The sequence below is a fragment of the Pseudophryne corroboree genome, chromosome 6, assembly GCF_028390025.1.
Source record: "Pseudophryne corroboree isolate aPseCor3 chromosome 6, aPseCor3.hap2, whole genome shotgun sequence".
NCBI classification, from domain to species: domain Eukaryota; kingdom Metazoa; phylum Chordata; class Amphibia; order Anura; family Myobatrachidae; genus Pseudophryne; species Pseudophryne corroboree.
The window spans coordinates 371665634-371680146 of record NC_086449.1 but is presented as its reverse complement, the minus strand read 5'-3'; the positions used below and the strand labels follow the sequence as shown (position 1 = coordinate 371680146).

The following is a 14513-nucleotide window of genomic DNA, read 5'->3' as shown; positions in this document are numbered from 1 at the left end:
GGCCAATATATCGTTAGATATATTGGCTGTCGGCTGTGCTGCGCGGCCGACGCGATACGTCTGTGAACGACGGAGTTCACAGACGTATCGCCCGTACACACTGGCCGACGGTCCCGCGATGTATCGGCCGTTCAAGAGAACGGCCGATACATCGACCAGTGTGTACAGGCCTTTAGACAGATGTTTTGTTTTTTTAAGCACATTCCACATATACTTGACTGAATTGAGATCTGTGCTAAATAAACACGTTGAACTCTTTGTTATGTTCCTCAAACCACTCCTGAACAATTTTTGCAGTATAGCAGGGTACGTAATACTGCTGAAAGAGGATACTGCCATCAGGAAATACTGAGGCAGATGTATTAATCTGGAGAAGGCATAAGGAAGTGATAAACCAGTGATCTGTGCAAGGTGATAAAGGCAGCAGCCAATCAGATCCTAACTGTTAATTTACATATTGGAGTTGATTGGCTGGTGCCTTTATCACCTTGCACATATCACTGGTTTATCACTTCCTTATGCCTTCTCCGGGTTAATACATCTGCCCCACTTTTTCCATGAAGTGGTGTACTTGGAGTGCAACAATGTTTAGGTTGGTGGTACGCGTCAAAATAACACCACATGAATATGCTAGAACCCAAAGTCAAAGCTAGCATTTACTTTTATAGCAATATGAGCTACAATAGCTAATCTGTGAGATCGGACGACATCGGCACCTGTGTTGCATACATACATACATAAAACACATATATACACTTGGTGATATATGAGCAGAAATAAACCGCACAAATCTTTTACAAGAAGTTCTCAATATTGCAAATACACGTTCTTACCAGAAGAGACACCACAGTACTTGAGTAATAGGCCAGGTCCTCAATTATCTCAGAGCGCCTATTAGCACCAATGCGTAGGGATCGGCTATGGACCTCCTCTGGCAGCACAGTGAGGATCTCCAAGAGGAAGGGCAATGATGCAGATTCATTGCTATACCTACAGAATAGGACAGGTCAAGTTCAGTAAGGAACATCCATCATACATTATACACCAATGTAATCAGCCCAGCAAGTTCATTCAGAAGTCAGGTGAAGCCAACATGTTGTAAGAAAGTACTTACGATTCTACAAGTGTTTGCACGCAGCCTTTCCAAGAAGCCATCTGCAGGGCAAGATCTGCTATTGCTAAAGCCAGCTACAAAAAAAAATAAAAAAAAATGTTCTGTTATCACTTCCTACCCAAAACTGTACAGCCAAATTCCCACTTTTTGGCTTGTTCCCAGATGCCCATTTTAATTCCACTTTTCACAGCTTGGTTAAGCTATCATTATATACGACTGGTGTGGTTAAGCAGGATCCGGTCATTAGGTCTACCATTATTGGTCGACATGCATTAGGTCGACAGGGTCACTAGGTCGACAGTTCAAAAGGTCGACATGAGTTTCACTCTTTTTTTTTTTTTTTTTAACTTTTTTACAATCCATGTGGACTACAATTGAGAACGGTAACCTGTGCCGAGCGCAGCAGTGGTGGGGCGAGGCACCGTGCCCAAAGCATGGCAAGCGAAGCGAGCCATGCGAGGAGTCTCGGTGCACTAATTGGGGTTCCCCGTCACTTTACGAAGAAGTCGACCCACAAAAAAAAAAAAAAAAAAAAAAGGATTTTAATACCTACCGGTAAATCCTTTTCTCCTAGTCCGTAGAGGATGCTGGGGACACCAAAAGGACCATGGGGTATAGACTGGATCCGCAGGAGACATGGGCACACAAAGACTGACTGGGTGTGAAACTGGCTCCTCCCTCTATGCCCCACCTCCAGACCTCAGTTATAGGTACTGTGCCCAGGGAGACGGACATTTCGAGGAAAAGGATTTTTGTTAAAACCAAGGGTGAGATACATACCAGCTCACACCACAACACACCGTACAACTGGATTACCAGGAATACCAGAGAACAGTATGAACGAAAGACAGCAAGAAGCTGAAAATAACCGATACACAACCTTCGTGTAACCGAAAACAACAACTAACAAGCCAACTGCAAACACAGTACGCACTGGGATGGGCGCCCAGCATCCTCTACGGACTAGGAGAAAAGGATTTACCGGTAGGTATTAAAATCCTATTTTCTCTTACGTCCTAGAGGATGCTGGGGACTCCAAAAAGGACCATGGGGTCTATACCAAAGCTCCAGATCGGGCGGGAGAGTGCGGACGACTCTGCAGCACAGACTGAGCAAACATGAGGTCCTCATCAGCCAGGGTATCAAATTTGTAGAATTTAGCAAAAGTGTTTGAACCCGACCACGTAGCTGCTCGGCAAAGCTGAAGTGCCGAGACCCCTCGGGCAGCCGCCTAAGATGAGCCCACCTTCCTGGTATAATAGGGCCTTCACCGACTTCGGCAACGGCAATCCAGCCGTAGAATGAGTGTGCTGAATCGTATTACAAATCCAGCGCGCAATAGTCTGCTTGGAAGCAGGATTTCCAATCTTGTTGGAAGCATACAGGACAAACAAAGCCTCGGTTTTCCTCACAAGAGCCGTTCTGGCGACATAAATCTTCAATGCTCGTACCACATTGAGATATTTTGGCACTGCCACGGCATCCGTAGCCACTGGCACCACAATAGGTTGGTTTATGTGAAACGAAGAAACCACCTTCGGCAGAAATTGTTGACGAGTCCTCAATTCCGCTCTATCCAGATGGAAAATCAAATATGGGTTCTTCTGAGACAAAGCCGCCAATTCCGACACCCGTCTGGCGGACGCCAAGGCCAAAAGCATGACCACTTTCCAAGTGAGAAATTTCAACTCAACCTTTCGCAGAGGTTCAAACCAGTGAGACATAAGAAATTTTAACACCACGTCAAGATCCCACGGTGCCACAAATGGAGGATGGATATGTAGCACTCCCTTCACGAAAGTCTGAACTTCAGGAAGGGCAGCCATTTCTTTTTGAAAGAAAATAGATAAAAGCCGAAATCTGCAGTTTTATGGAACCTAATTTTAGGCCTGCATCCACACCTGCCTGCAAAAAATGGAGGAAACGACCCAGATGAAACTCCTCCGCAGGAGCTTTCCTGGCCTCACACCACGACACATATTCTCTCCAAATACGGTAATAATGCTTCGCTGTGACCTCCTTTCTAGCCTTAAGGAGAGTGGGGATGACTTCCCCGGGAAGACCCTTTCGAGCTAGAATTTGGCGTTCAACCTCGACGCCGTCAAACGCAGCCGCAGTAAGTCCTGAAATACGCATGGCCCTTGCAGTAATAGGTCCTCTGAGAGGAAGCGGCCAAGGATCTTCTATGAGTAATTCCTGAAGATCCGGATACCAGGCCCTCCGTGGCCAATCTGGAACGACGAGTATTGCCAGAACTCTTGTTCGTCTTATGATCCTCAACACTTTCGGAATGAGAGGAAGAGGAGGGAACACATATACCGACTGAAACACCCACGGAGTTACCAGGGCGTCCACTGCACTGGCTTGGGGGTCCCTTGACCTGGAACAGTACCTCGGAAGCTTCTTGTTGAGGCGAGACGCCATCATGTCTATTTGAGGAATTCCCCAATGCCTTGTCACTTCTGCAAATACCTCTTGATGAAGAGCCCACTCTCCCGGATGGAGATCGTGTCTGCTGAGGAAGTCTGCTTCCCAGTTGTCCACGGCCGGAAGAAAGACTGCTGACAGAGCGCTCACATGCTTTTCCGCCCAGCGGAGAACTCTTGTGGCCTCCGCCATTGCCGCTCTGCTCCTTGTTCCGCCTTGACGGTTTACGTACACTACCGCTGTTACGTTGTCCGACTGAATCAGGACAGGTAGACCTCGAAGATGGTGTTCCGTTTGTAGAAGGCCGTTGTAAATGGCTCTTAACTCCAGAACGTTTATGTGGAGACAAGTTTCCTGGCTTGACCATTTTCCCTGGAAACTTCTTCCTAGCGTGACTGCTCCCCAGCCTCGGAGACTTGCATCCGTGGTCAGCAGGACCCAATCCTGGATTCCGAACCTGCGTCCCTCTAGAAGGTGAGAACTTTGCAGCCACCACAGGAGAGAAATTCTGGTCCTGGAAGATAGACTTATTTTCAGGTGCAAGTGCAGGTGGGACCCAGACCATTTGTCCAGCAGGTCCCACTGAAACACCCTTGCATGAAACATGCCAAACAGAATGGCTTCGTAAGCCGCAACCATCTTCCCTAGCACTCGAGTGCATTGATGAATCGACACTCTTGCTGGTTTCAGAATCTCCTTGACCATGCATTGGATTTCCAGAGCATTTTCCGCTGGAAGAAACACTCTTTGCAGTTCCGTGTCCAAGATCATGCCCAAGAAAGGCAGCAGAGTTGTCGGAATCAACTGAGATCTTGGCAAATTTAGAATCCAACCATGATGTTGCAGAACAGTCAGGGAGAGTTACACATTTCTTAGCAACTGCTCCTTCGATCTCGCCTTTATCAGGAGATCGTCCAAGTACGGGATAATTGTGACACCTTGCTTGTGTAGGAGCACCATCATTTCCGCCAACACTTTGGTGAAGACCCTCTGGGCCGGGGAAAGCCCAAACGGCAACGTCTGAAATTGGTAATGACAATCCTGCACCGCAAATCTCAGGAACGCCTGATGTGGAGGATATATCGGGACGTGCAAGTAGGCATCTTTTAGGTCTACTGACGCCATAAAATCCCCCCCTTCTAGACTGGAGATCACTGCCCGAAGAGATTCCATTTTGAACTTGAGAAAGTTTTCAAATACAGGTTGAGGGATTTTAGGTTCAGGATCCGGCTTTGGTACGACAAAGAGGCTTGAATAAAACCCTTCTCCCCATTGGGACGGGGATACCGGGACAATGACACACTGTTGACACAGCTTTTGTATTGCCGCACTCACTACTTCCTTTTCTGGGACAGAAACTGGCAAAGCGGATTTGAAAAATTGGTGGGGGGGCTGGTCCTGAAACTCCAGTTTGTATCCTTGGGACACAATGTCTAACACCCAAGGATCTAGGCCCGAGTGGACCCAGACCTGACTGAAGAGTCTGAGACGCGCCCCCACCGGCACGGACTCCCGTAAGGGAGCCCCAGCGTCATGCGGTGGACTTGGCAGAGGCCGGGGAGGACTTTTGGTCCTGGGAGCCTGACGCAGCAGGCGCCCTTTTTCCCCTTCCTCTACCTTTTGAAGCAAGGAAGGACGAGCCTCTTCCTTTTTTGTATCTATTAGGCCGAAAGGAATGCACCTGATAATGGGGTGCCTTTTTCTGTTGTGCTGGAACATAAGGAAGAAAAGATAACTTACCCGCTGTAGCGGTAGACACCAGGTCAGCGAGGCCGTCCCCAAATAAGACACTACCTTTATATTGTTATCTCTATCCAGGGTATCCATATCAGATGACAAATTATCAGCCCACTTAGCAATAGCACTACTCACCCAAGCCGACGCCACGGCAGGTCTGAGGAGTGCACCCGTAGTGACATAAATAGCTTTTAATGTCGTTTCCTGCTTATGATCCGCAGGGTCCTTGAGGGTAGCAGTGTCTGGAGACGGAATTGCCACCTTTTTGGACAGCCGGGAGAGTGCCTTGTCCACATTGGGAGATGACTCCCACTTTTCCCTGTCGACAGAGGGGAAAGGATATGCCATAAAAATTCTCTTGGGAACCTGCCACCTTTTGTCAGGCGATTCCCAAGCTTTTTCACAAAGAGCATTCAGTTCATGAGAGGGGGGAAAACGTAACCTCAGGCTTTTTCCCTTTATATAAACAAACCCTTGTATCTGGAACAGCAGGCACCTCAGAAATATGTAAAACATCTTTAATTGCCACAATCATGTACTGAATACTCTTCACCACTCTTGGATGTAAACTGATCTCACTAAAGTCGACACTGGAATCAGAGTCCGTGTCGGTATCAGAATCCACCATCTGGGTAAATTAAAGCTTTTGTGACCCGAGGGTGCCTGTACCTGGGATAAGGCTTCCTCCATAGATTTTCTCCACGTTTGAGTCTGAGAATCAGATTTATCCAGCCTCTTAGACAATAATGCCACATTTGCATTCATGTACTTAACATGGCCACCCAATCAGCAGTCGGAGGTGCCGACAGACACACTCCCAACTCTTTCTCTGCGCCCCCAGTAACCTCCTCCGGGGAGGAGCACTCAGCCTCAGACATGTCGACACACCGTACAGACATACACACACTCACACTGGTAAAAGGGGACAGACCCACAGAGAAGCCTGTTAGAGAGAACACAGAGGGAGTATACCAGCTCACCCCAGTGCCCATATACTACAAAAAATATAATATATGATCACTGCGCTGCTTTGATAGCACCAAATAAGTGTGGTAAGCTGTGAGGGCTAAGCCACTCCCCCTCCTGGCGCGCTGTAGTCCCGCTCAAATTTGAATATTTAGACTTGCGGGGGTCTTATATTTAGTGCCTAGGCACTTATATATATGTTTTTGCCAGTGTTATTAGCTCCAGTAACTTAGTAGGGCTGGGATCGCTTGTGCAGCCCTGCTATGCTAAAAAAAAAAAAAAAAAAGGTTCCTGCAAAACAAGACTTACTTACCCTGTGCGACGGATTCAGCGACGAAGGTCACGGAATTGACATCAGACATCCACCCTCCAAACGCCTGCGTTCGCCTCACCATGCCTGAAAAACGGTCAGCTGACGCCCCGGAACGCCTCCCGCCTGTCAGTCTTCTTGCGATTGCCGCTGCGATCACTTTTTTCACTGGCCGCGTCGCAATGCGACCACCAGGCATGCACAGTTCCGACCCGTTCGCACCGCTGCGACAAACTGCAGCGTGCGAACGGGTCGGAATGACCCCCCTCCCCCCCCCCCCTGTCTGTAAGACCTTGCATTCTGGAGAGTGATGAGGACAGTGTGAGTGGTGGAAGCAGAAATGGCCAAGAGAGTCTAAAAGGTTAGTATATAATAGCCAAGCATGAAGCAGTTGGTTTTGTCGAAGCATTTGAAAGATTATAGGTTGTGTAGACTCTAGTTGGAGAAAAAGAGGTTAAGTTGAAAAAGCAAAGCAGCAAAATTCCTGGAGACAGAATTAGGGTGAGGTTTTGAGTAGACAAGCAGGGGTGAATCTTGTGACAAGACTAGAGATGCATGGAAGGAAGGCATGTTGGGTGTACTACGGGTGTTGGGATCCCGGCGCCGGGATACCGACCACCAGAATGCCAGCAGCGGGGCAAGCGCAAAAGAGCCCTTTGCGGGCTTGCTGCACTCACCACACAGCGGGCTCAGTGGCTCGCCACAGGTTAAATTCCCACTCTATGGGTGTTGGCATCGCGTCTGGCGGCATTCAGTGCTCAGGATTCCGGCGTTGGCATGCTGACTGCAGGGATCCCAATCAACCGTAACATAACCGCATCCCGTTCCAGACATTCACAGGGGTAGACACAACAAGCTCATATTTAACATGTTACGTTTGAGGAGCCCTTGGACAAGAGCTTATATTAAGAGGTCGAAACAGTTTATGAGTTCACTGAAGGGAGTGTATAAAAAGAGTCAAGGAGACGAAGAAGAGTCAAAACACTGAAGTAGCCAGAGAGGTAAATGGCAAACCAGAAGTGTGCAGTGTCGTTAAGACCAAGGCAATAAAGGGTGTTAAAGAAAAGAATGATTAACAGTGGTGGCAAAGAGGAGTACGATGCAGGAGAAGTGGCATTTTGACTTTGTTCGTTAAAAGTAGGTCATTTGTAGCGTAAAGTGGGCAAAAACTAGACTGGAAAGAGAAAAAGTGGGTGAGTTGTTTGAAGATAAATTGTTAAAAAATGGTGGAAGTAATGGGAGCATAGAAAAAGGGCAGTTGTTGGATAGTAGGTGGTTCAACAGAGGGTTTCTTGAAAAGACAAGAAAAAAATATGCAAAAGGAAAAAAAAATTTTTTAAAAGGTGGGAAAGTTTAAACAAGTAAGCAACATGCTGGCAAGTGTTGGAGGAGCGAGAGCAGAGGAACTTTGGAGGGAGAAATCGAGGGAGGCATGCTAAAGAGAGGAAATAGGACCTCAGGCTGCTTTATAAAACTGAAGGAGTTTAGGGTGGCATGGTAAGTGATGGAAAGGGTGGACCTTGATCTGGTGAGAGGCTATTTTATGGTGCATAGTAAAAATGTTGCCTTTAAAGAACTGGAAAAGTCAAGAACAGTAATGTTGACGACAGGAGGTGAGGAAGAATAAAGAAGTCATATGACAGTAAGTTGGTGGACATGGGGGATGAAGAGGTTTGTTTAATGAGAGATGGCAATGTAGTAGGAAAAAAGCATTATCATAAAACGTATATAGTGAGCATCTGAGCAGGATTTTCTTTATTGGCGCCTGGCTGGGGCAGTTTTGGAGTGAGAGTGGTGAATATAAGGTGTGATGTTTAGAGAGTCAGAGAAGAAGTGTGGCTTTTTAAAGACAAATGTAAGAAATGGTAATGATTAGGGGTTCTAGACAGGTTATGAGGATAGGGTTAAAGCTACAATTGAATATCGCCCCACGATCTCCGGTCACTATAGATGGGAGATCGGGCGCGATTAAAAAACTGAATTCCCCCCACTGTTTCCAATGTGAGCAATATAGCATCTCTACACGCAACCACTTTCAGCAACACGCCCACACTACGTTACATCTCCACCTGATTAGCAAACTCCTTGTAACTGCATAGGACGGCCCAACACATTTCTAATACACCTCTTGGTGCGTGCATCTGAATCTGTACTGCAACTCTATATGAACACCATCAGGACACGAGTGGTGCATCTCAGACAAAAAACATGTTCTGTAGGCCAGGAAAGAGGGGGGTGGAGAGTACAGTATGTTCCAGAGGCCAAGGGGGTGGTTAGGGTGGGTACTGTATTTCCCAGGGGGCAATACTCATCGCTCGCCACTGGAACCAGTACCTGCAACTCTATGCCGTAGCTCCCGCCTGGCCAACAGCACCCGAAAGTGTCCGCTAGTCACAACAAATTACTGCTTCCGGTTTGTGTTCAACAGTGGAACGCTGCAACGGGTCTGGCCAGCAGTGTAAGCCAACACGGTAGAGCAGAGAATGGGACCTGCCCAGTGGAAACTTTCCCACTTTCCTGGTGGTGTAATATTCTCCTGATCATGTCATTCATTTTGCTTGCTACTAAACGGAGCTCATATGAACTATATTAGTAAAATGTATCAACATATCAGACGCAGAAATTGAACACGCCTTACCTGAGTTACAATAACAGGAGACATGTCCTTCAGGTTCTGTATATGTGACAACAAAGAATCCCGAAGAGAAGCATGGGAGTCTGTGGGTAGTTCATAAAAAGAGGTCTGAATCTTCATCTTCATGGTTTGTGCTGCAAAGTAGCAAGACTCCACATCCTGGTGTATCTGCAACAAATGGTCCGAGATCTCCCAAGCATACACCTATGTAGAGAACAGTAAGAGTCAAGCATGTACTTAACAGCAGTCTAGATTATGTATTTACTAGTATAATGGAGTCTGTATATGTAAAGTCACCGCAAGCGTGCCTTCCACTTATATCTTAGGATATACAAATTTCAATTATTATATAGAATGCTAATCCAACTGTAATATTAACACGTTCTACAATATTAATATTGCAACAGGCCTGGCTGCTAGCGTTCTAAAAACGTGCACAAAAGAAACAGATGAGTTGTCTACAGATGCACAAGACCCTAGCAGCCACTCTCCACAAGACTCCAGCGCAAGGGTGGGCAATAAGCAGCCCTCCAGCTGCTCTGGAACTACTTATCTCAGCCACAATTTTGCTATTTGGCCTTGCTAAACCTGTTGCAGGGCATGCTGGAATGTGTAGTTCAACATAACAGCTGGAGGGCTGCTTATTGCAGCAGGGAGGAGCAGCCAATCATAGTCTGCAGTGTCTCCCGCCAGTTCGGCACGGTTTGATCCCCCCTCACAGCGGCACTGCGCGCGGACCTGGGCTGGGCCCCGCCGCCAGCACCATGAATCTGTGCTGCAGCGCTGGCAGATTAGCCTCGCTCACCTGGCACTGCCCCACCTCCTCCCCGTTAGCACCAAGAGACTGGCCCCGTTCACCCGGCACAGTGTCCTCCTCCACAACGGCGAGTGCCGCTCCGCATCTGCCCTGTGCCTGTGCCCCCAGCCAGGTGTCCGTCCCCCCTTCCTCCAGCGGCATGTAAGCCCGGGCTGCAGCAGGCTGTGCGTGGGGTGGTGGATGGGCTTGCTGTAGGGTGTTCCCTCAACGATGCCTGGCGCAATGCGTCTCAGCGCTCTGCCTGGCGCAAAGTGTATAAGGTGCTCTGCCTGGCACAAAGTGTATAAGGTGCACTACTGTGTGGTGTATGAATTGCCACTATTAGGTGGCCACGCCCCTTCCCCACAAAGCACTGTCTCTTTATATTTTTATAACAAGATTAAATAAAAACCTTCATTCCGGTGGGCCCAGAAAAGGACAGGTAGGACCCCAATTTTTAAAAGCGAGGGGTCCCACTTTTTTTTGGACTCGGCGCAATCACTGAGGGCCTTTAGAATTTTAGATGCGTGCGAATGGAAGACCACGTGGCGACCTTACATAATTGCTAAGGAGATGCCCCACGGCGTGCCGCTCATGAGGGATATACAGATCTAGTAGAATGTGCAGAAATTGACGTTGGGACAGACAAATCAGTTTGATTGTATGCTTGGGCAATAACCATTCTAATCCATCTGGCCAGCGTCCGTTTGTTAGCTGGCCAGCCACGCTTGTGAAATCGACAAAGTATGAATACAGAGACGTATCTTCTGATAGAACTGGTTCGGTCTATGTTGATACGTAGGGCACGTACTACATCCAAAGACCGTTCTTTTGCTGAAAGATCTGGGGAGACAACGCCTGCACTATTATTTCCTGATTAAGGTCAAACCTTAGGAAGGTACCTAGGCCTAGTCCGTAGAACAGTATTTTTCAACCATTTTCAACCACTGTGCCGTGGCACACTAGTGTGCTCTGAGCAGTCTCCAGGTGTGCCACCACATAAGCAGAGCCAGGCCCGTCAGCGTTTTGCCGTTACTGAGGCCCTGGAACAATCAATACTGGTGGGTTTAGTGGTTGCATAGCCAGTTCTAATTTTGGGCCGGGGCATTGTTGGACTCTTCTGGCTTTCTCGAATGTGGCTCAGGCGTCACCTATGGAGAAGTTGCGACATGACATCCTAGGACACGCAACTGCACCATGCATCACCATTATTAGTGTTCACTCTAGGAGTGAAAAGGGGCATGGCGCCGGACTCCGGGGGCATATGTGTGCGCGGCTTCGAAACGGGGGAACGGCCGCGCAAATTAGGGGGTGTGGCCACGCCTACATCATTTTAGGGGGCGGGGCGGCCCACAGACGCTACTACAGAGAGCGTCTGTGGCCGGCGAAGTCACTGTTGGGGGCGTGCCCAGCACCTCCGTCGGTGCTGGGCTTCCCCCAGCTCTCTCCCAATGCGTGAATAGATGCCGCGCGCATGCGCACGGCATCTATACACGGCGGGAGGGCTGAAAGCGGGCGGCTGTTCGGGCAGGGCGGGTTTTGCCTGCTAAAAAATGGGCAGGACAAAACAGCCTAGAGTGAACACTAATTATAGTGGAGTGTACCTTGGCAATATTTAAATCTTGTTCAGTGTGCCGCGAGATGTAAAAGGTTGAAAATCTCTACCATAGAACAACCCTGTCATGATGAAATATCAGGAAAAGGCGGATGACAGGAGAGAGCTCCTAAGTCTTAAACCCTCCTGGCAGAAGCAATAGCCAGCAAAAATATTGTCTTAGCCGTCAACCATTTGAGGTCCACTGACTTTAATGGTTCAATACTACAGAGAGATTCCATGGAGCTACTAGGGGTACATATGGAGGTTGTACACCTATGATCCCTTGAAAAAAAAAAATAAGATTTTACTCACCGGTAAATCTATTTCTCGTAGTCCGTAGTGGATGCTGGGGACTCCGTAAGGACCATGGGGAATAGATAAGCTCCGCAGGAGTCTGGGAACTCTAAAAAATATTTAGTACTACTGGTGTGCACTGGCTCCTCCCTCTATGCCCCTCCTCCAGACCTCAGTTAAGGAAACTGTGCCCGGAAGAGCTGACATTACAAGGAAAGGATTTTGGAATCCAGGGTAAGACTCATACCAGCCACACCAATCACACCGTACAACTTGTGATAACATACCCAGTTAACAGTATGAACAATCGAGCATCACTCAACGGATGCCACATAACATAACCCTTTATTAAGCAATAACTATATACACGTATTGCAGAAAATCCGCACTTGGGACGGGCGCCCAGCATCCACTATGGACTACGAGAAATAGAGGAAATAAGATTTTACTCACCGGTTAATCTAACGTCCTAGTGGATGCTGGGGACTCCGTAAGGACCATGGGGATTATACCAAAGCTCCCAAAAGGGCGGGAGAGTGCGGATGACTTTGCAGCACCGAATAAGCAAACACAAGGTCCTCCTCAGCCAGGGTATCAAACTTGTAGAATTTTGCAAAGGTGTTTGAACCTGACCAAGTAGCTGCTCAGCAAAGCTGTAATGCCGAGACCCCTCGGGCAGCCGCCCAAGAAGAGCCCACTTTCCTTGTGGAATGGGCTTTTACTGATTTCGGATGCGGCAATCCAGCCGCAGAATGAGCCTGCTGAATCATGTTACAGATCCAGCGAGCAATGGTTTGCTTTGAAGCAGGAGCACCCAGCTTGTTGGATGCATACAGGATAAACAGCGAGTCAGTTTTCCTGACTCCAACCGTTCTGGTCACATAAATCTTCAAAGCCCTGACTACATCAAGCAACTTGGAATCCTCCAAGTCACGAGTAGCCGCAGACACCACAATAGGTTGGTTCAAATGAAAAGAGGACACCACCTTTGGCAGAAATTGTGGACGAGTTCGTAATTCTGCCCTGTCCATATGAAAAACCAGATAGGGGCTTTTACATGACAAAGCCGCCAATTCTGACACACGCCTAGCCGAAGCTAAGGCCAATAGAATTACCACTTTCCACGTGAGATACTTTAGCTCCACGGTTTTAAGTGGCTCAAACCAGTGGGATTTCAGGAAACCCAACACCACGTTGAGATCCCAAGGTGCCACTGGTGGCACAAAAGGGGGCTGAATATGCAGCACTCCCTTAACAAACGTCTGAACTTCAGGAAGAGAAGCCAGTTCTTTCTGAAAGAAAATGGATAGGGCTGAAATCTGGACCTTTATGGACACCAATTTCAAGACAATAGTCACTCCTGACTGTACGAAGTGCAGGAACCGGCCCAGCTGGAATTCCTCTGTTGGGGCCTTCCCGGCCTCACACCAAGCAACATATTTTCGCCATATACGGTGATAATGTTTAGCTGTCACGTCCTTCCTAGCCTTTATCAGCGTAGGAATAACTTAATCTGGAATGCCTTTTTCCGCTAGGATCCGGCGTTCAACCGCCATGCCGTCAAACGCAGCAGCGGTAAGTCTTGGAACAGACAGGGCCCCTGTTGTAACAGGACGTCTGAGAGGCAGAGGCCATGGGTCCTCTGTGAGCATTTCTTGCACTTCCGGGTACCAAGTCCTTCTTGGCCAATCCGGAACAATGAGTATTGTTCTCACTCCTCTTTTTCTTACGATTCTCAGCACCTTGGGTATGAGAGGAAGAGGAGGAAATACATAGACCGACTGGAACACCCACGGTGTCACTAGTGCGTCCACAGCTATCGCCTGAGGGTCCCTTGACCTGGCGCAATACCTTTTTAGCTTTTTGTTCAGGCGGGATGCCATCATGTCCACCTGTGGCAGTTCCCATCGATCTGTAATCTGCGTGAAGACTTCTTGATGAAGTCCCCACTCTCCCGGGTGGAGGTTGTGTCTGCTGAGGAAGTCTGCTTCCCAGTTGTCCACTCCTGGAATGAACACTGCTGACAGTGCTTGCACGTGATTCTCCGCCCAACGAAGAATCCTGGTGGCTTCCGCCATCGCCACCCTGCTTCTTGTGCTGCCCTGGCGGTTTACGTGAGCCACTGCGGTGATGTTGTCTGACTGAATCAGCACCGGTTGGTTGCGAAGCAGAGGCTCCGCTTGACTCAGGGCGTTGTATATGGCCCTTAGTTCCAGGATATTGATGTGCAGACAAGCCTCCTGACCTGACCACACCCCTTGGAAGTTTCTTCCATGAGTGACTGCCCCCCATCCTCGGAGGCTTGCATCCGTGGTCACCAGGACCCAGTCCTGTATGCCGAACCTGCGGCCCTCGAGAAGGTGAGCACTCTGCAGCCACCACAGAAGAGACACCCTGGTCCTGGGGGATAGGGTGATCAGCCGATGCATCTGAAGATGCGATCCGGACCACTTGTCCAACAGATCCCACTGAAAGATCCTCGCATTGAACCTGCCGAAGGGAATGGCCTCGTATGACGCCACCATCTTTCCCAGGACTCGCTTGCAGTGATGCACAGACACCTGTTTTGGTTTTAAGAGGTTTCTGACGTGAGTCACAAGCTCCTGAGCCTTCTCCCCCGGGAGAAACACCCTTTTC

The 14513-nt window shown here is 48.5% G+C and overlaps 1 protein-coding gene across 1 annotated transcript in view; it reads right to left on the bottom strand.

The window, feature by feature from the left end:
* TNPO3 (transportin 3) overlaps window positions 1-14513 on the bottom strand; it is a 228239-nt gene that overhangs the window by 179768 nt on the left and 33958 nt on the right. The window contains exons 2-4 of the mRNA XM_063926695.1: window positions 9193-9393; window positions 1115-1188; window positions 834-990 (exon numbers count right to left, since the gene is read on the bottom strand). Coding sequence (XP_063782765.1) covers window positions 834-990; window positions 1115-1188; window positions 9193-9393 — 432 coding nt within the window. The remainder of the gene's footprint in view (window positions 1-833; window positions 991-1114; window positions 1189-9192; window positions 9394-14513) is intronic.